The following is a 21,186-nucleotide window of genomic DNA, read 5'->3' as shown; positions in this document are numbered from 1 at the left end:
ACCACAAGGTCAGAGGAGAAGGTTCTTAATCAGGGTGCAAATGCAATTTGTCAGAGACAAGCCTCAAGGTGAGAACACAGCTTTACTTCCCCCTCGGTGATATGCAATGTACCAGGAACATGGTGGATATGATGGCAGTTGCTGATGCCTCTGCTTTACATTTTATGTTTACAGGGCACACAGCACATGGGCAGGGAGGGAAAGTACCTCATACCAAACCCTGAATACAAAAACTGCCCACTCTGTTATCAGCGATGTGCACAGAATTTCACAGCCCTGTTTTCCTAACAGTCAAGCTGCAATTCATACCAATTAGTATTTGTGGAAGCATTTTATAGATGAAAGGCATTAAGGTAAGCCCTCAGAATTAGGAGTTAAATTCTCATCACAAGCCTGACCTGCCATTTCCTGATGCTGATTAAAAAAGGCTCCATGCTTCACAGACATCAGTTCCCTTCCTCCCCTCCTCCCATCCTCTTTAGTTGAGGTTACCCATCATTAGGGCTTGGAATTTCTTCTACCATTATACAAATTATGCAAATGAATTTTTGCTGCTAATGAAGAACAGGGAGATCCTCCTGGGCTTTCTGAAAGCTCCTGAGCCCCTCAGTACCTCCCTACCCTAGCATTTCTCCTCACCCCCAAATTCATTACATTCCTCAAAATAAAAAGAAATCAGAACTGCAGGGCAGCTTTCAGCCACATCGTTGGTGATCCAGCAGTGTTTTGACAGGATGCTGTCTTAAGAGTATATAAAGCCTTTTATGTGTAGACAGTTATTTGACTAACGCTACATGGAAACGCTTGTGAGAGATTAAACCATACACAATCTCCCTTGTAAAACAGACCTGGGATGCTATCTGCTGCCATCCACGCTACTTCAGAGAAATTTCCATGCCACAACAGCCTCGGCCTACACCATGTATTATTATCTATATCAGATGTTGGATTCTGCCTACACAGGTAAATAACTAGGCATACAAGCAACCACAGGCTTCTGATCAACCCGCAACCTACGCAGAGTGATATGCAGATGAATCAGACACTTCCAGTGTCATCAGAGGCGCAGGGCAAAGGCAAATGATTTGAGGACAGGACCTGCCCTTCCCGCTCTTACACATATCTCACCACCCTTGAGAAAACTGGTTCTGCAGCCAATCTCATTATCCTTCCTGCGCCAATCTTTGCAGGCTCTCTCTCAGTTTTGGGATCTGAATTGGTACAGAGGCTCCAAAGAGTACCAGGGCAGGTTGAGGCACATGATTTCTGTCTGGGTGCTTGCTCCAGAGGGACCCTTCCACAGAAACCCCTACAGCTCCTGTTCCAGGACAAGAGTGCCAGCAGCACCCTGCCCATCAAACACATAGCTTAATCAGCCTTTGGACACTGCTGATTTTTTACACAGCCTAACAGGTTTGCAGACCTTCTTCCTATGGATTTATTACACACAGCTACCGAAGCTTGCATTACCTATTGTATGTTGAACACAGACCACTCCAGTCTGCTTAGCAAATTGTCATAATGCATGCTATGCTACGGCCATGTGCAGCTTTAAAAACCTTCCAAAAAGGAAAAGCAATGCCCTGGATCTTATGGACTTAAAACAAATTAAAAACGCCCAAAGCCTCCTCTGATGACCAGAACATGATTCATTTCATACAAGTGAAATGAGAATTCCGAAAGACTATAGCACTTATGTACATCGATCTGGCCCTATCTTGCCTGTTCTTGCTCTGGATTGACTTTTTAAGAAATAAAATAACTCCTCACAAGTACAATCCTCTTTGTATTTGTCTTTCCACACAACCCCCTCTCTTAGAGGAAATTCAAACAGTGATTGAATAACAAAGCAAATCCTGTTTAGGTGCTCTTTCAACAGCACCAAATGCCACTACCAAACAAAAAAGGACTACCCCAGTGCAGAACTACCTTGCTGCATCAATTACTTTAGACGACAGTGATGGGGGCAGAGGACCAGCACCAGAATCAGCTTTGGTGGCAGCAGCCAGAGCAATGCAATTCTTGCAAAAGGATAACGGGTGTGCTCTTCTCACCCATTTAACAAACTACCCTTTTCTCCATCACATTACATCTGTCAAACTGTCTGTCCTTAAACTCTCTTATTCTCACTGTAGGGAAAACACAGAAAAAGAACACGTGGTAGAGCAAACTACACACTGAGGAAGGAAATGGATGGAAGATCAGGGTACTCATTTCTCAGAGAACTATTAAATCTGCTTGCTGCAGATTTCTCCCTTGAAGAACAAGTTGTTCCCTTTAAGCAACAAGTTGTTGGCTTATTTGTGACTTATTTGTCAATTATAACAGCATTTCCCTAGCTTGGCAATAAGTCTGCTTCCTTCATACAGATTCCTATTTTGGAAAACTAAGTGAGAACCCTGATTCATTTCCCCACTATCCTTTCTACATGTTGTTACTGCTGCATTTTAATCAAATTCAACTGTATTTCACCATGCCCGTTCCCTGCTTCACAGAGAAGTCATAATTCCTGACTTATCTAAAAACATTTAATGATTGTTCAAGAAGAAAGACGTAGTTTTGCTATGAAAGTTTGAGACGCATTGCTGCACAGCTGCAGGGAGCCTTTTCTCTACCCTCTGACTGATGAGCCATCGCTGGGGCTTTTTAGAATTTCCTTAATAAGCAACTCCTTCCTTTCCTGGTTTAGCAAACAGTGAAAGAGTTAACTCGGGGCCAACTAAAGCTCTGACACTGCAATTGTGCTGGAAGCCACTGAAATGACTGGGGCAGCATCGCAGCTATTGTTTCAGATTCAGCAAGTTTCCTTTTAAATCACTTGAATCAGGCCTTCAACTTTCTTCCCCTTCTCCTGCACTACCAGACCCTCTTTTTTTACATAAAAACTGAACCCTGAACAACTGGGGAACCTCATTATGTTTTCAGTACTGTAATTTAAGGAACTGCATTTTGTGTGCTCAAATCTAAAACGCCAATATCAACAGCACCTAAGGCTGAGATTCCTTAACACTAATTCAGAACATTTGCTTAACAACAGCTTTAAAAATAGAACAATTGAAAGGTTTGCAACAAACAGCCTTCTACCACTCTTAAAAGTCACTGTGTAAGCACGGGGTTGACATTACACAACTCTCTTGTATTCAATCAAATCAATGCTGCTTTCAACGTCTTATCTCCTAGTTCAGAAAAAGAGAGAAAACCCTAAAGCAAAGGCTTCACTTACATGATTAGCAAATACATACTTCTGCACCAGCTCTACAGCTGTAATGAATTGTGCCAGCAGGAAACAACTAAGTCAACTATCAAATAGCTTATTTTCTTGTTATTTACCTTGGAGCACATTACTCAGTTCAAGCAATTAACACACAGTTTTAAACTGTTCATCACATTCTTTTCCAAACCTGAAAATCATTAAGCAAAGGTTCTTTATGAATAAGAAGTGGATAAAAATCTAAGCAGTGTTTAATATTGACATTTAATTAATTGATATACTGCATTAGAAGATATTGCACTTACCAGTCAGCTATACATCCTGTTATCAAATGACCGAAGATTAATCCTACAAGTAGGGAGAATTTTGCAATGTGGACTTTCCAGGCAGAATCACAAACAAGATCCCACTAGAAGACAGATAAACAAAAATCAGGTATGACATTCTCAAGTGCTTTTAAACATACTAACATTGAAAGACTGTTTTTCAAGCTTCATTCCTAGCATGAGTGCATGGAAATGTATGCAGTTCTGTGACACAGCAGGGGAGAGCTTTCCCCCTCAAATCAAGCCCCATGAAATCCCATGAAATTCACATAAAGATTAATTTGAGTAAGTTTGATCGGGCCCATATTTACAAAAGGGGAGCACCCAGCACTGAAATTTCTCCCTCCTCAGGCCACTTTTGTTTAGGTACTATGGGGCACAACTGACACTACTGATGTAAATAGGGTGCATTACCATAATGTCCCCAAACACCTACAGCTAGACAACCTAGGACAGTGTTCTGCTGTTGACTTATATGGTATGGGATACAACAGAAAAAGCAAATTCCTTGACACAAGATCCCAGTGGCTTCTGGCTTCAGGCTCCCATAGGCAAAACATTAAGATGTTTCTGCTTTCAGAAAAGCATCCAAACCAGCTCCTCATTTTCAGCCAGAGAGCCTTCATAGTCAGCCTCCACCACAGCTCACAAAACAGATGGGCCAAACTTTCATGCCAGAGCTATCTCTAATACCAAAACCACCCTTTTCATCCAAAAGAAGAGAAAATGGACCATTCTGTGAAGCCCATTATTAGGGCACTCAGTGGGGATAATGAAGGTCTCTAGCAAGGCTTTTCTAACCTTCAAGGTGTTTTCCTCTTAGGCTCAAACTAAGCCTCAGGAGAGTCAGGCTGCATTCCTGGCTTTAGCCCAGCATCCTCATTGCTCTCAGACAGGCAACTTAGTCTCTCTTGTGTGTAAAGTGCAGATAGCCCTATTGCGTCCTTGAATAAATGTAGGAAGGCATGTTTGCTGGTGGTTTGTAAAGTGTTCAAATATTGATGGTAACAGGAGCCATACACATTTAATAAAAAATAAGTACAGCCAACTTTGAAGGATCAGATACACCAGAATTAAAACTGCAGAATAAACAGCTGCTTGTGTATAATGTAATTGTAGTGGCAGTCGCAAAAATATTAACTGAAATTTATCAGTCAACCTTGCAAAATAAAAAGATGAATTTATTCTCAAAAGTCCAATGCAACTTCAAAAGAAGCCTTCCCTCAAAAGAGCTCAATTAGGTGCACTGCAGAGTTAGGCATTTTCATGACATACAGCTCTGACTCAACCATTTGGTTCATTCAACATCACAGAAGATATCCTCCCCAAAACGTACCATCTCACCAAGAAGCAGAGCGCTCTGTGGCTAAAAGAAACACGCCAGCTTTCTGCAAACATTTAGGCTCAGGCTTTCATTTTCATTAAATGTATTTTTGAGTTTGTCACTGTACCAGCTTGTCTGATTCTCTACACTGTTCTGCAAGCTGCATATTGAAGGTACATAAAGGAACCAGAAGCAAGTAGTATGAGTATTTTTCTTTCCCACCAAATAGCTATTGGCCATCTACAGGAAGCAGCTCAGCAAGGCAGTGAAACTGCTCTTCTCAGCTCTTGACATTTTCAAAGTATTTTAGTAGGAATTACATTTCCTCTACTTAGTATCTGCACAATTAAAGAATCAGCTTTTAGTTTGCAACAAAGATAGCTGACCAGGCAAGCTGCAAACAAAACTACATTTAGGAGGTACCTCTGAGTTCCAGACAAACTTTCAGAAGCCTCTGGCCTTATTTCCACAATCCAGAAGGTCTTAAGAGTGAGAAACCTCTTCAGTGTAGATTAGAAATTAAAGGTATTAAAAACAGCCAAATTTATACACAAGTACTTCTTAAAGACAATATCCATAAGTTGCTCATTTTTCTTTTGTTACTGTCAGATAAGCAGTAACACTATGAAAAGAACATGAGGTCCATTTACCTACAGGGCCTACCACTGCCAACCACAATGGCTGGCCACCACCAGAGCCCAGACAGGGAATGTACCATGCCAGGCCAGTCGGTGAAGGTTCATGGCTAGAGGAGACCAAGCCTCACAAAGGGCTGTTGTGAAATTTCATGCTGGGACAACATACAAGATACTAAATTGTCCACTTTAGCACATAGAGCAGAAGCTTAAAAACAGAAGAAAGGTTAAACTCCCAGCAAGTCCTTCAGCAACGCCCAGAGCGCACTTTCTGATAAGCTATCAGGGAACCACGTGTCTGTTTGCTCTCAAGGCTCTTGCCCAACTTCTCAGCCGCTGTGAAAGCAAAAACATCTATTTCCGTGCCAATCCTGCATTTGGCCACTCGCTGCCTTCTGAAGGCTTTCTCTGCAGCCCAGTATGGGTCAACTGAGAACATTTCCACATCCAGGAGAGCAGCCACAACGGGGCACAAGCACACACAACCCTCAAGGCCTGCCTATGCAGTGCAGCCTACTACAAGCACCAGTGGTTTTGTTCGGTAAATAGGATACTCAGGTTTGCTTCACAAAGAAATTGCAAGTTCCCATGTCACTGCACACTGGGAGAGGCAGCTCAGATGGCACTCCAAGTAAACTCCAAATAAAGAAAAGAAAGCCACTTCTGTAACAGTAGAGCAATGTAGAGAATTTCACCTGAGCAGACAGGTAATACATTTGCAAGTGTTTTTTACACACTGACAGCCCTTTTTGTCAAAGCCTAAGGAGTCACACCTTCAGCATCTTAATGTTTAACTGATCTCAGTGAGTCACCACCCATGCTGAGAGTAACTGTGCTTCAAAAGCCAGAATTCAAGCCAGAGGACTGTTAGAAACATGCTTCAAAAGACAGTCAGCAAAAGTTAGTGTACTTTGAATGTAACCATCCCGTATCTTCCTTACATAAGATGGAAGTCTGGACAGGATTAATCCAGCAAGCCAAGATTTGTAGCGAAATTAAGGGAATAGTTTTATATAAATCGCAAATGTAAAATCCATTCCTTTTCTGTTTCCTTAGTCCCTGTAGAAGAGGTGCTACCCTGGGAACCTCAGCCTCTAAATGTTATGTAAGCCACAGCCAGCTGGGGCAGCCCAAAGACCCCTCTTAGGGAGAAGCCCCACATTTCTATGTTGCGCAGCAGTTTGGAAACAAGAATCAATTACATGTCACCAACACCTATTCCTGATTCATCACTTTACCAGAGCTTGGTGGTTTTCCCTACATGGTTCTAGAACCCATCTTTACTCTCCTTTTCTACGCAAGCACCTTGTATAGTGAGAGTTTATGATACTTTTGCATTCTTTCAGTATTTTTCCCCCAAAATATGAACCACAAAATTAGTTTTAAAAAAACCAAACAAACAAAAAACCAAGCTACATAAAAAATATTAATTAAAAAAGTGATGTTATTCATACCCTATATATAACAAAAATCAAAACCATCTCCAGGCCCTTATGTTGGAGGGAAAACTCCAAGTCAGCAGACCAAAGTACAACCAGAAAAAACAGCAAATACACTCTCCTCCAAAAAAAATAAAACAAAACCAAACAGATATAAACCCAAACACAACCAAAGAAGTAGGACAGTCAGTCCCTCTACCGTACTACACATATCACTAATGCCTTCTCCCAGTAACTCAATTGCTCACAGTGACAGCCACGGTTGAGGACAGTGACAAGAAGTCCCTACAGGCCACTACAGGACAACGCTCCTCTTCTTGCTGTCTCAGCCTCTGGCCAGAAGTAACAACTTGTCTGTGTTTTAATATTAAAGTTTGAGAAAATGTACAAGATCCCGAAAACACCACAATGCTCAGCTCTACAGGAAGTAACCCTGCAGCTGTAACACTGAAGAGGCTGCAGGAAAAGCCACCCAGACACACACCAGCCTGTCCACAGCACAGAGTTAGGGTGGTTTTACTGACAGACATCCTTGAACAAAAAAACCACCAGAACAACAACAAATCAAGACAAATAATACAACAGGGGCAGCCCAGTCACACTTCCAACCTCTAGCTCCTGCCAGCAGTGGCAACAAAAGAGCATTTAATCTTTTTAATCTTCAAGGCCAAGGGCAGCAATGCCACTCCGTTGAGCACACAGCTGGGCAAAACACTCCCCAATCTCAAATACACTTCAAGCATCAGTAAATTGTTTTTGGGAACACCCGGCATTTTTGATCACCAATACAGCCATCTGTAACTAAGTATAATGTCACATTCCAAAACAGCAATTTGCAGTTTTAAATGTAAACTAAATAATCCTGAAAGGCTTCAAAATAAGGGACAAAAATTCCTTTTTCTTTGACCCACTACATTCAGCAACAGTCTTCCAAAAGAAGACTTTCCCATTGATGGGGGGAAATCCCTGCAAAAGTCCTATTTTCTTACCAGGTACAACCTATTTACTTGGAAAATGAGAGTCAAGGCAAAAAAGAAAAAAAAAAAAAAGAACAAGAAGAAAGCCAGCACAGTGCTACTGAAAGCTTTTTTTTGTATATTTTCTTTCAAGAGCTATCAAAGAAATATGCACCTCACATGCTGGAATTCCTGAACCCAGAACACCTGACTTTCAAGCTGTTTCCTTTCTGCATGACACCAGACTTCCAAGCACCACATATATTTAACTTCTTTCAACTTCACCCTCAATGGATGCTTTTGTTAAACAGAAATGCTTCTACTAAAATCACTACTAAGAAAGCACCCGCTGGTATTCTGAGGGGTTCGTAACTGCCCATGTTTGCAAGAACTTGTACTCAGGTAGCAAGAAATATATTGTTGTTAGCATAGTATTGAGTGTTCGGTTGTAGCTACTTTTGACAGTTGCCACAAAGCCAAGGGTTTGGGGGACAGAGGAAAGAAGAGAGAAAGAGGAGTGAATGCATGAGCCAGAGGACATGTGCTCAGCAGGCTTCCCAGAAAGATATAATTAGACCACACAGTGTTGCATGAAAGCAGTTTCATGTACCTATGAAAACAGTTTCCATTCCTTCAAAACAGTACACAACCGTGGTTCTCACAAGCTTAGGACCTAACAGTTTCTGAAGTATAACAAAGCCAGAGATGCTGAAATACATCCTTGGGATAGGCACGATTTCACTGTGAAATTTCCACACTAACTTTTGAAGGTTTTTTTTTAAAGTCTAGTATTTCAGCCTTACAAATAAAGCACGAGGACTGGGCGCCATGCTACCATACATCTCTATGCAAACACTGATACCTAAAACAGTGCTCCCACCTGCTTTGTAAACTTCGGCTCTTTGTGATAGAGGCAAACATAAGGCATGGGGTACATTAAGACACTCTCAGCCACTGCCCTATATAACACCTTAGGCTAAACAAGTTGGCCCCACTACTCCCTGTGACAAGATGCTGATGACTGTTCTCCTCCAGCATGGCTTTGCACCCCAATTCCATGCCTGCCAGCTGAGCTGCCCCACTCACACCTGTGTGCACAGAATTGTATTTGATGCCTTTTAATCATGGCTCACCCAGGATGGTCTTCTCCCCACTGTGGTGACATGGCTCCAGCAGTGATGTGATCAAGAAAACAAGCCACAAACTTCAAATACACAAGACCATAGAAACTAACTTTGTCACTCAGTCACTGTGTTAACACAGAAAAGGCTTCTGTCTAAAATTTCATTGCTCTGCACCAAATTACTCCTTAGTTTATGCAACAGGTGAAGATGACCCTCCAAGCCATCCAAAAATCACAACACCAGTAGAGTCCAACAGGGACAAGATGCAGTCTGAAACACCACAAAACTATGCAGGTTTCTTCCTATCTACAGTTTCACATTTCAAACAGGAGCAATTAGCTCTTCTGTTTCCAGCCTCAGTCCCATCTCAGATCTGTTTCTTTTCCCCACCAGGATAGGGAAGAAGGAAGCTGGCTAGGTAAATAATCATCACTAATACACCAACAATTAGAAGATGATTTGTTAACCATATGACACCCTTGTGAATACTCAACATGATTAAATCAGTTTTAGTAGCATCCACATACCACCCACTTCTCTATCAGTTCTTTCATTTTCACTAGCAGTTTCCTTTATCCCGAGACATTCTCATCTTCTCCAGACTTCACCCTATTAAGATTAGTTGACTAACTTGTTTTCCAGCTGTTATAATTTGCTTCCCCTTTTGCCAACTCCACAGTATCATCTAACATCAAAGCACTGGGAGATAATAAGTCTTGCAGCTTTCATGGACACTACATTCACATGTATGATACTTTCACCTCCCTTCTATATCTCTGTGCTTCAACTTTTCTACGTATGTTCTGACATCACGGGGAAACCACTGCCACAAATCTGAGTGACTACAAACCTATGCTTTACTTTAATACCCACAGATGTTTGCTACCCTCCAGAAGCATGAAAAGACTGGAGCAATGACGCCTCTTGCTAGAACTGAGACATGCAAAGATCTTTTCTACAGTGCCCTAATGCCACATTCTGGAAAGGCACATTCTGGTGGGGCTGGCTTCACCATCCAGATAAATAAAAAACTGAACAAGTTGTCATGTTGGTATCTTGAACAGGTCTCATGGTAAACAGAAGTCATACGTAAAGAACCCACAATGTTTTAGTTAAATATTAACATTTGCTATCATTTGATTATCAAAACCAAGTTAACACTTTCAAGGCCGGTATTTTGCAGGACAATACATACTCCTAACAAACCACACGAGCCTTCTTAAGCACTGCTTGATGTCAAGCACGGGACAAAACTCCTGAATGTGGACAAGGGAAGGGGATGAGAAAAAGAAAGCCATTCCTCAAGAGAAACACTTCCTCAACGTTGCTGCACATAAAAAGAACAGATGCCTTAATGTTGACATGCAGTTATTACTGCCATGACCCTGCCCTCTCACCACTGTAACTCAGCTAAGAAAGACCTATCCTCAATAATATTGAGGCAGCCAGCTACGCTGCAGGAGCACAAGGGTAGGAAGGAGTAGGGGAACGGTTGTTTCAGGCACGGACACCAGATAGTGCAGAGGGGGGACACGGGTGGAAACTAGGGGGCTAATGGGAAAAACAGAACCAAAGCAACGGGAAAGCTTAAATCTCTTTTGGCACCTTCCAAATTTAGCAGCTCTCTAGAATTTATCTGGAAAGCTTTAATTTAAGCCAACAATTTTTTAAGGAAAACCACAAATCTCATGCTATTCCAGATGTTACTTCATTGAAAATGGACACCTTCACAACCAGCTGGCCTGTAATCCTCATCTCAGTGTTACCATGACAAACAGCATGACTAGCCCAAGATTAAATGCTTTTCCTAAACACCAGTTCATCCTCCTTGACAATTTCTTTAAGAAAACGGAGAGGGTATCTTTTACAATCACACACTTGCGGCCAGAGTAAGCAGAGAGACAACTGCTAAAGCACATTAGAAATGAAACCGCCTGAACAGTTGGGAAACACACACTGAAGCTTATAACTCCCGCTACAACAGGTGCAGGGCTGGTATGTGTAGACTCAAAGACTGAGATACAGGATCTACCAGGGAGTGGAAACAAAACCAAACAAAACTCCAACCTCTTCAAACACAAATCCCAAACAAACAACAACAAAAACCCACAGTGGTTTCACACACTCACAGAAAATGAGGAATAGCAAAAGGTCCAAAATCAGTCTTGGAAAGCTGAGAATGACGTGAAGATTTTGTAACATGGAGCTACATGTTACAAAATCTTTCGTGCCATTTGTAGAAGCAAAAATTCACAGTAGGTTGAAAACAGAATCCAGTATCCAAGACACTATCTTCAAGCTGATAATAAACATTAACTCTGTACACATTCCCTCTAGCACAGAAAACCCACACCAAAAAGCAAACAAAGCCTATACGAGTCCTGGTGGCATTACAGATCCTAAATAGTTGTTGTTTCCTACACCAATTGCTTAGAAGTATTTTGGTGTGCAGATAACACCCCCTCAAAAGTAAATAAAGACATGTAAGCTCACTAGGCACATGTTTGTCATCTAGTGAGATCACAGTTGGTTATCGCATACATCAGCATATGATGATAACACATTGTTTGCAGGCAGACACAGCCAGCTCTGCACAGCTCCAACACTGGGAAATGCGGGTATTGCAACCAAAACAGCCACACGCCACACTCTGCTCAGCCAGAACACACATACATTCATGCCTTGTTTTAGGATGGTGTTCATTAGCACCCCGATAAGTGAGAAGCCTCATTACCATACTGTGTGTCCCTTTGCCCCCTTCAATCCATACAAGGCAAGCAAGGGCAAAGTCAGTGCACTAGTTTTGATCTTACAGCTTCTGGCCCACCTACTGTGCCTGGTACCGTAACTTGAGGGTTTAATAGATTCGGGATTAAGAAGAAGCTACTCAGCCAGCAGCCCAGGACCATGTCCAGACAGCTTTCGAGTATGTTTAAGGATGAGACTCCACAGGCACTGTGCCAGAGCTTGGTCACTCCTCCTTTGGGAAGGACCTTGCCAGAGATCCCTTTGAATTAATAACAGTTCTAAAAGTGCACTTGAAACTCACACCTGTCTCCTATTCCAAGAACTACCAACCAATGAGCAGTGCCAAATTTCTCACTGTTATCACATTCAGGTTACTTGCAGTTACCTGTGAGACATCACCACAGCCCAGGGCATGAGTCACCACGCAGTGCCATTTCACCTCATTAACTCAGCAAAAAAACTCAAGAGGGAAAAAGAAATCAATTATTTAAAATAAAATAAAATAGGAAAAACACTGCCAGATAAGAGAGACAAAACAACAGAAGCCAGACCAGAAAAATTCCATAACTGCAAGAAAGAGAAGGGAATAAAACCTGGCAGGGCACAGACATGCCATTGCAGAGGCACAGAGCATCACATCACTGCCTGAACTAACCCAAGTCCCCACCAAGACAGCGCTGCCCCATGCTCATAACTGGGCCACACAGGGGCTCCCCTGAATTACGAACCCTTTTTAGGGAAGACAATTAGCTGCACACCCAGCCAAACTGGAATGAGAAGGATCAAACCAGCAGCAAGTAGGTAAAATCATGGCACATTCCTTGAGAAGGAAGATGATTCAACCCAAATCAAGTGGGAAGCAAAGAGCCAAGAGGAACAGCACTGCAGCAAAACAAAGCATCTGGAACAGAAAAGCAGCCACAACAAGAATTCCCATGTGACCAGACACAAAATGCTATTACATAATTGTTCTAGATGATTAAAAAGCAGCCTCCAACTAACCACTTTGCCCTACACAGCTGATCTGGAACACCACAAGTGTGCACGGAGAGAAGCTGCACTACCATCCACTGCAATTTAATCAAGCCTCAGTCATTGCCCATTGCCAGCTCTTGGTGTTCATTATACAGATTAGCATTCAGAGCTACACCACAGCACCACATAACAACACTCAATACAACAGACTGGTCATCCTGGTAACAAAGGGAAAAGCAACAGCCATCGGCCCCATAACTACACAGTGCCATGAAAACTCCACCCCAGGAGTACAGCTGGTTTTTCAAACTGACAGAAGATGCAGCCACTAAAGAGAGTGACAAGAAGACTGGAAAAGTCCCTGCTAGGTGCACACACCTATATATATTTCCCAATATACTGCACAGCTACATACATTTAACTGTAATGACGTTGCTTGTTATGTCAATGTTAATAATTTATTGGAATGGCCACTCTGCAAATAGACAAAGTGAGACTCAGGTTTCTCCTCTTCAAAAAAAAAAAAGAAGGAAACATTTCTCAGCATCCACCCTTCGGACAGCAGTGAGACACAGCCCGCTAACATGATTCACTTGCCAGCTCTTAGCCCGAAGGACAGTTGAGGATATGTATATCACAAGTGATACGGGCACTCTCTGCTTGTGGTGATGTGACAGTGGCAATGACATGACAAAGAACAGATGAAAATCTCCCAAGAAGCATTTAACATTAAGATGCCTCACAAGTGAATTCTCCTAGAGAGATATTCTCCTAGGGATATTTACACATGAAATAGCTCGAGACCAAGATTTATGCACCAAGGCAGGACATGAGCTCAGATCCATGATTTAATATGGCCACTGGAATTCCTGTGGTTAAATTATGCACCTGACCCTTTTGCTATATGCATCTCAACGGCATTAAATAACGAGCAGCACGTCCTTTATTACCGCTCCCAGTTCTAATGACTGGCAGCACTATAAAAAGCAGCACTCCCAGTGACTCATTGGAGGAGGGCAAGGTGATGGCAGCACTAAGGTGAGGCAGTGCTGGCCTCCAAGGAGCACGAGGCCACCTCCAGCCCCAGCAACCTCCTGGGTCAGAACAGGGAGAAGCCAGACAACAAGCAGGGCTGGATCCATGAGCCCTAGGCCTGATGGAGGATGGGTCATCAGAGAGAACAGGAGCAGAGACACAACACTGGATAGAGGTACCATGAGAGGAGAGGATGTGGAGATGGTGGAAATTATAGAATCATCAAGGTTGGAAATAACCACTAAGATCGCCTACCATCAACCCATCACCGCTATGCACAGTAACTCACATCCCTCAGTGCCATATCCACACAGTTCTTGAACACCTCCAGGGACAGTGACTTCAGCAACTCCTTGGGCAGACTGATCCAGTGCATTACCTCAAGAACAAAGTGGCTCAGTGGCCAAACAAAAGTACACTTTTTATTGATATACTTTTGTCTCTGTTTACAATATTTCCATATAACCCCTGGCTATTACAGAGATGACTGTATATTAGCCTAAGATTTAATAAAACTCTACTTAGAAAGATGAGAACATCGCGTAATCCTTTACAGAAACAAAAGTATTGTTGGGAGGAGTTAAGGGAGATCTCAATACCTTGGGATGGGAACACCTCCTCAATCCCCCAGCAAAGTCCCTTTGCATCAAGGCCAGTGGGATGCACACAGGGAGAGCCAGCAGTGATGAGGAACACTCCTGCATCACAGGAGTGCCTGGCAGTTTATGGGAAACAGACCATTCAGCCATACGCTAACGTTGTTTGGGTTTTTCCTCTTTCTTCACTGTGATGAAAACAGACAGCACACCCACCCAGAAAGCCCCAAAGAGAACAAAAACACGAGCTGGGGAGGAACCCTGACCCCATAAAAACAACCTAATTATAATTATAAGGGATTAGAAATGGAAGAGAAAAAGCTGCCAAGTTTTTGGAAGCAAACACACAACAAGAACTCCACACTGAAAAAAAACAAACCCAGAGTCTCAAAAGATGATTATTATTCTTTCTAGTAGAAAACAAGACAGCAGGGACCACAGCTGTTTATTTATCCATTAAAATTGATCTGCCCTTTGCCGCAAGTTCTTCCAAAGAACACTTTATTATTATTATTATGAAAGCGTGCAAGATAGCAAACTAACTCTCCCTCGACCTTCTGAGGCCAACGTGATGGTGACCTTCACAAGATCTCCAGCGTTCTGAGAAAAAAAGAGATTTGCTACAGTTTGCACTATATTTCAAGATCGCTTCTTCACACTTCAGGATCAGTGTGAAGCCCAAAAACATATGAAACATTCCATCTCCTGTTATAAACAGAAGGAAATCTGCTTCTCTTAAAATGTCAGGTTTCATTACGCTCTCTTACGCCACAAGCCAACCAAGTCCACCATGTGCCTGTGCTCCTTCTCATGGAAGGAGTGCAGCAGGCTTGTTTAAATCCATTCTAGATTCAAGTTTTTGGAGGATTTGCTGTGCTTGTTTTCCCAGTGTTGCAAACGCTTTCGAGGGACATGAAGAGAAACTGTGATGATTTCTGATGATTAATACCAGTGCCCGCTGGCAGAGCAAAGCACGAGCACACCGACCACCCAGCCACCGCTGCATTGCTTTCTCCCAACCAGATAAGCGCAGCTAATCCCTAACACGCTTCTAGGCAGGAAGCAATTCTGCTGAGTTCAGAGTTTTGAGCCAAAGGGGAACCGCTTTCCTGGTGTAACAGTTTAATTCTGCACTTCCAAGAGCTACAGATAACACAGCGCTTTCAGGAGCATTGTTAACACCACCAGGCCCACGGCAGAGCCTTCACACAGCCAAAGCACAAGCAAAACCTGAGAAGGTGAAGAGATGAAGCCTCTATTTGCAAATTCAGCCTCCTTTATCAGAAATTTTCCACTTTAGCCATTGCATCAGGGAGCAGAAAACAGAGCTTTCTACCTCGGAAGAGGTATACAACTTGCACGAGACATTTCTTCTATTACTACTCACTCTGTTGGAAACGTTATCAAGGGAGGGGCTGCAGAACAAGAGGAATTCAGCAGAACTTTGTCCATTACCCCGCACCATCAGTTTCCCCACACACCAGCCCAGCTCTCGGTTCTGATGGCACACAGAACTGAGGGCCACATCACCCGAGCCCTGCCCCAGCCCTCCCACGGGCACCTGTCTGGGACAGTCCCGCATCCTGGGACAGCCAGACATATCTACACATGAACAGCGCCGAGAACACCATCTCAAGGCGTGAGACGACGACAAACCCACGCAGAAATGGGGACAAGAAAACGAGGAAGGGGGAACTGGTTCCAGTGGGGTGTGAACCCGGGGACCCAAGAGCCCTCCGCTCACCTTGCTGACGACGTTCTGGACGAGGCCGGCCCGGATGCGGTAGTGCCACTCATGGCAATCGCACTCGCTGGCGTTCCCCGCGACGGGGGTGGGCAGAGCAGCCGGGGGAAAGATGCTGCCGTTGCCGCTGCGGTTACCGTGGCCGGGAGCCACGCTCCAGTTGCCCTGCCCGTCGGCCTGCCGGCACCAGAAGTCCGGCTGGTCCAGCAGGAAGGAGTCCGAGAACTTGCTGAAGCCGATGAAGAGGGCCGGCACCCAGGTGAGCAGCACCAGGGTGCGCTGGTACCCGCCGCCCAGCCCCCCGAGGAAGGGCAGCACCGAGCCGTCGTAGTCGAGTAGCAGCGGGCTGCAGGCGGCGGCGGGCGGCGGCACCGCCTGGATCTCGGCGACCCCGGCGGGGGGCGACCCCGGAGGGGGAGCGGCGGCTCCCGGCACGGAGCCGTTCTCCTCGGGCAGCGGCCGGCCCCCGCCGCCCGCCTCACGGCGCCGCTCTATCGCCATGCGGCCGCCCGGGGGGCCTTACATAGGGGGGGAGCACGGCGGCAGCCCTGGCGCCCGGCGGCTGCCGGCGAGGCGGAGGGCGGCTTTTCCTCCTCCTCCCTCTTCTGCCGTCCGCGCACGCACACCTTGCGGCGGAACGGGGCGAGGGGAGGGGGCGGCGGCGGCGAGCCCCTCGCCCTGCGGGAGCGGAGGGCTGCGGCTGGCGGCGGGCCCCCCTCGCCGTGCCCGTGCGTCAGGCTGCACTCATCCCCGCGCTCCCTTCCCCCTCCGAGCGGCACCGCCGAAAATAAAGGGAAGGATCCAGCCAGAGCCGAGCATGCGAAGGGCCACGGGAGAGGGAAAAGGGAAAGAAAAAAAGGGGGAAAAAAAAATAAAAGAAGAAAGAACACAAAAAATCCCGCAGCCCAATCACCCTGCGAACCAAACCCGGCAACAGCGAACCAAGCAAAACCGGTGCAGCAAGGCTCTGCGAACACGCCTCCTCTCCCGGTTTTGGTGAGGAGGAGGAGGAGGAAGGAGAAGAAAGGCGAAGGAAGGAGGGGAAGAAAACAGCAGCTCCCGATGCGGCTGCCCGGCTTGCAGCTAAAGGGCCCCCCCCGGCCGCGGCAGCAGAGGCGGCGGCAGCCTCCAACACCCCCCCGCGGGCCCCTGGCCGCCTCCCGTCCCGCACATCTGGCTCCGCAGCAGCAGCGGGCGGCCCCGCCGGCCTCTTTCTCGGCCCGGGCTGCGGGAGCGCCGCCGCCCGCCTCTCCCTTTTCCCCGGCTACTCGCCCAGCCGCCCCGCGCCGAGCCCGGCCGTCCGACCCTCCGCCTCCGCCTCCGCCTCCCGGCAGCCCCCACCTGCCGGCCCGGCCCTCCGCTCCGCCCCCACCGCGTCGGGCAGCCGCACCTGCTCCCACCGAGCCGCCGAGCCGGATCCCCGCAGGGACCCGCCGCACCGCCCCGCTGAAAGGAGAGGGCTGGGAGCGGCGGGGCCGCCGTGCTGCGCGGATCAATTATTTACGCGGTGCGCCTTTACTAATGCAGTGCGGCTGCGGTTGGCTGCGCTGCAGGAGGAGGAGCGGCTGAGGGGGGTCGGGGATGCGGGGCGAGGGGGCGATTCGGGGAGTAGAAGCGGGGCGAAGGGAGGGACCGCGTCTCTTCGGATCGCTGAGAGCTTAAATTAATCGTGTGAACGCCTCCCGTAAATTGTAACATAGGCGTTTCGGATTGGTGAAGGTTACTTTGTGTTCGGCTAAGCCCACTTTAGTGCTTCGGTGTGTGCATTATTGAGCTATGCAGTTGTTTCTATGGAAGAAGAGAAGCAGAGATAGCAGATCGATAGGTGCTCATACACAGGAACATGGTTAGCGAGCAGAAAATATGTGAGTGCATTAGTAGAGGATCTTCACTGAATGTAAATGGAAAGGCAGATTGGTGGTGGACAACCGTATTTATCTGATCTGCTCTCTGCAAGCGAGTTATGGCGCATCGTTAACTCCTTGGATCTCGTTCCCCTCAGCTTCCTTCTTACAAAGGGCACCATGAGGCCCGTGCTCCACCAGTGGCTCTGGATGCTGTCTGGATGGCTTCCCTCAGCACTGCTCGGCAGGACGCCGAGTCCCCAGTCCCCATAGGGCAGCCCCTCACCCTGCTCCTTCACCCTCTATCTGGTTCCACCGTACCCTACTGAGCAGCTCCTTCCCAGGAAGTTCTCACCCATCTCCTCACTGTGTTATCACACCCTCTCACAACCCTGCTGCCTCATGTCCCCCTGTTGCCCTCATGTAGTTGTAGGCCTCAGCCTGCTGGCCCCCACGGCCACAGCGCTACCTCCTGTCGCTTCCAGTTGTGTTAATATAGATTATTTTTAATTCCCATTTCATCCTTCTGGTCACTCCCCAGTTGGTGCTGCCTGTGGAGGCTGCTATTGAAACAGACCTCTTTGGAAATGCATCTGTAACACATTTGATTGCCAGGAAGTGACCAAGTAACTGCTGGCATCAGAGTTCTGTGCCCACTACCTGACATAAACTGAACTTTTTCATTTATGAACAAGAACTTAACTAAGGTCACTCCATTCTTCCACCACAAGGTCTGTTCTGCTTCTGCCAAAGGCAATTTGATCAGCTTGACCATCTAGGCTGTTTGCAATGGATTTGCCTGTTTGTGCTGGGAAGAAAATGGCTGCCTGCTCTCTGTGTTTTTAAAGCACCCTTCCACAGACAGGCCCCACTCATGCTTTTCCATCAGCACATTCCTCACTTGCCCTTCCCAAGCTCCCAGGGATGGACATTAATGTTTCCAGCCTTGTCAGAGCCACTCCTTTCAGCACCCTCACCCATAGCCAGGCCAGTGTGTTGATTTGAACACTTCTAACCTGCTTGAATGCTCTTGTACTTTCTTCTTTCCTTTTCCTTTGTCACTGCTGTGTGTAATGGCAATCACCTAATCACAAGCGAACTCTCTTAGCAAAGCCTGGTGCGCAGAAGGCATTAGGCACTCTGAGCCTTCCCAGCATCAGTCAATAGCTTTGTCTCTGATGACTAATTCACTTTCTTTTGACTTCCTCTCCCCGCTGCCGTACTTACTGAATGATTTCTTGTTACTTGTGATGCTCTCACTAGTTGAGTTTTATTTTCTCCATCAGCTTATTGCAGTTGAGTGCAAGTTGAGTGCGCTGAGCCTCATTGCAGGCTCCTGTTATCCAGTGCTTCTGTACTTAACCCACAGGAACCTCAGCTGATTTCTCCACACTTGTGCCATTGTGAGTTTGTGATTTACCCCAGTCGGTTGCTCACTATTCTTCCTGGATTTCTTCTGCAATAGGACTGGCCTAGCAGTTCCCCAATACCACCAGATCTCATTTCCCACAAAGGGCAAGGCCTTTGAATAGAAGAATAAACAGAAATGACCTTTGGGAACAGAGGTCAAACACAGCTTTGAGACATTTGACTAAAAGCAAGGAACAGAAAACTCTGGAAGAGATAGGAGGGAAAAAATTCATCCAAGGGATGGAACGCCTCCCCAGCAAGAACAGGCTAAAAGAGCTGGGACTGTTCAGCCTGGAGAAGAGAAAGCTCCATGGAGACCTAATAGTGGCCTTCCAGTATCTAAAGTGGGGTTTATAAGAAAGGTCAGTCTCTTTAGTAGGGTCTGTTGAGACAGGAGAAGGGGAAATGGTTTCAAACTTAAAGAGGGCAGATTTAGGTTGGACGTAAGGAAGGAGGTGTGGTTTTTTGTTTGTTTCTTTGGTTTTCTTTGTTGTTATTGATGTTGTTGTTTTTAATAACAAGGGTGGTGAGGCACTGGAACAAGTTGCCCAGAGAGGTGGCTGATGCCCCATCCCTAGAGACACATAAGGTCAGGCTGATGGGGCTCTGAGCAAACTGATCTCACTGTAGGTGTCCCTGTTCTTTGCAGGCGAGTTGGACTAGATGACTCTTAAGGGTCCATTCCAACTCAAGCTGTTCTGTGATTCTATGAAAAGAAAAGCCTCAGAGAGAGGGACAGGAGTGATGTGAATGAGTAGATCTGTAGAAACAGTTCTATAAGCACAAATCCTATAGGGTGATGAAAAGCATATAACGAGAGGTGACAATATACCATCATGCAAAACACCTCTTTTGGGCTGCTGCTGTGTTCTAAGATAATGTTTGGAGCAGAAAATTTCCAAGGTGTACATTGCTGGGAATCACATATTTTTATGTAGCAGAAGTTTTCCCAACCTTGAAATAGGATCCTCAAGAGACTGTTTCTGGGCACAGGAGGGTTGAGGACAAAAGAACAAAAAAAAAGGGGGTGGGGGGGGAAGGAAAGAAAATACATTTCTAGTAGCTAAGAAATGTGTTTTTGATGAAAAAGTAGTATTGAAGTAGTTCTTCACTGAAAATATCTTTCAAATAACAGAAAGGTCATTACATGTTCTGGTGCAAATTGATTTTGATTTGAGAAACAAAAACAGCTTGAAAGGAATATTCCAACTGCACAGTGGAGTTTACATGCAAGTAAATGTTGAGGGTAAGATTACAGAAGCGAGCCTTTCACTCCTGTGCAGGGCTTCTTAACCAGTGCCTCATTGACCTCTGACAAAAGGTCTTTGGCGTGACTCTCTGTTAGGAGACAAAATAAAAATACCATTGAAAAGATAGGCTGTGCTCAAGAATGATTCAGTGTCTTTCAGCATATTTTTTCCACTGTCATTGGATTATATTAAGGAAGTTGCATGCTGTTAACCTGTGTTCTCAGCATTTTGGGGAGGAGGAGCAGGAAAGGTGGCTTTGGTTTCTTCTGCTGTTCAGAGCTGAAAGTAACACTTTGATCCCTGCCACAACATGGAGGACTCTCAGCACTGGGGCAGCACTGGAAACCAGTGAGTGTCGCCCTGGGCAGAGCAAGCCTCTGGTCACATAACTGGCATCCTGTCTGTCAGCACCCAGCCACGGCTTGCAAGATTTAGAGTCAGGACTGAGACAAATATCATCTTGTTTACAGAGAAGGAAAAGAAACCAAGTTTCCTTAGCCTTGGAATTAGCATTTCCAGATTCTTGGAAGGCCAGCCATGGCACTATGAAGAGCACCTGGCACAAATTC

At 45.6% G+C, this 21,186-nt stretch overlaps 1 protein-coding gene across 1 annotated transcript in view; it reads right to left on the bottom strand.

Annotated features, from left to right (window-relative positions):
- SLC22A23 (solute carrier family 22 member 23) overlaps positions 1 to 20,910 on the bottom strand; it is an 86,585-nt gene extending 65,675 nt beyond the window's left edge. The window contains exons 1-2 of the mRNA XM_015854573.3: positions 16,114 to 20,910; positions 3,517 to 3,620 (exon numbers count right to left, since the gene is read on the bottom strand). Coding sequence (XP_015710059.1) covers positions 3,517 to 3,620; positions 16,114 to 16,614 — 605 coding nt within the window. The 5' untranslated portion in view covers positions 16,615 to 20,910. The remainder of the gene's footprint in view (positions 1 to 3,516; positions 3,621 to 16,113) is intronic.
- Between the last annotated feature and the right edge of the window lie 276 nt (positions 20,911 to 21,186).

Source organism: Coturnix japonica, chromosome 2 (genome assembly GCF_054131305.1).
Source record: "Coturnix japonica strain WE chromosome 2, WE-NBRP24, whole genome shotgun sequence".
Taxonomy (NCBI): Eukaryota; Metazoa; Chordata; class Aves; order Galliformes; family Phasianidae; genus Coturnix; species Coturnix japonica.
This window is presented reverse-complemented; position numbering and strand designations above follow the sequence as displayed.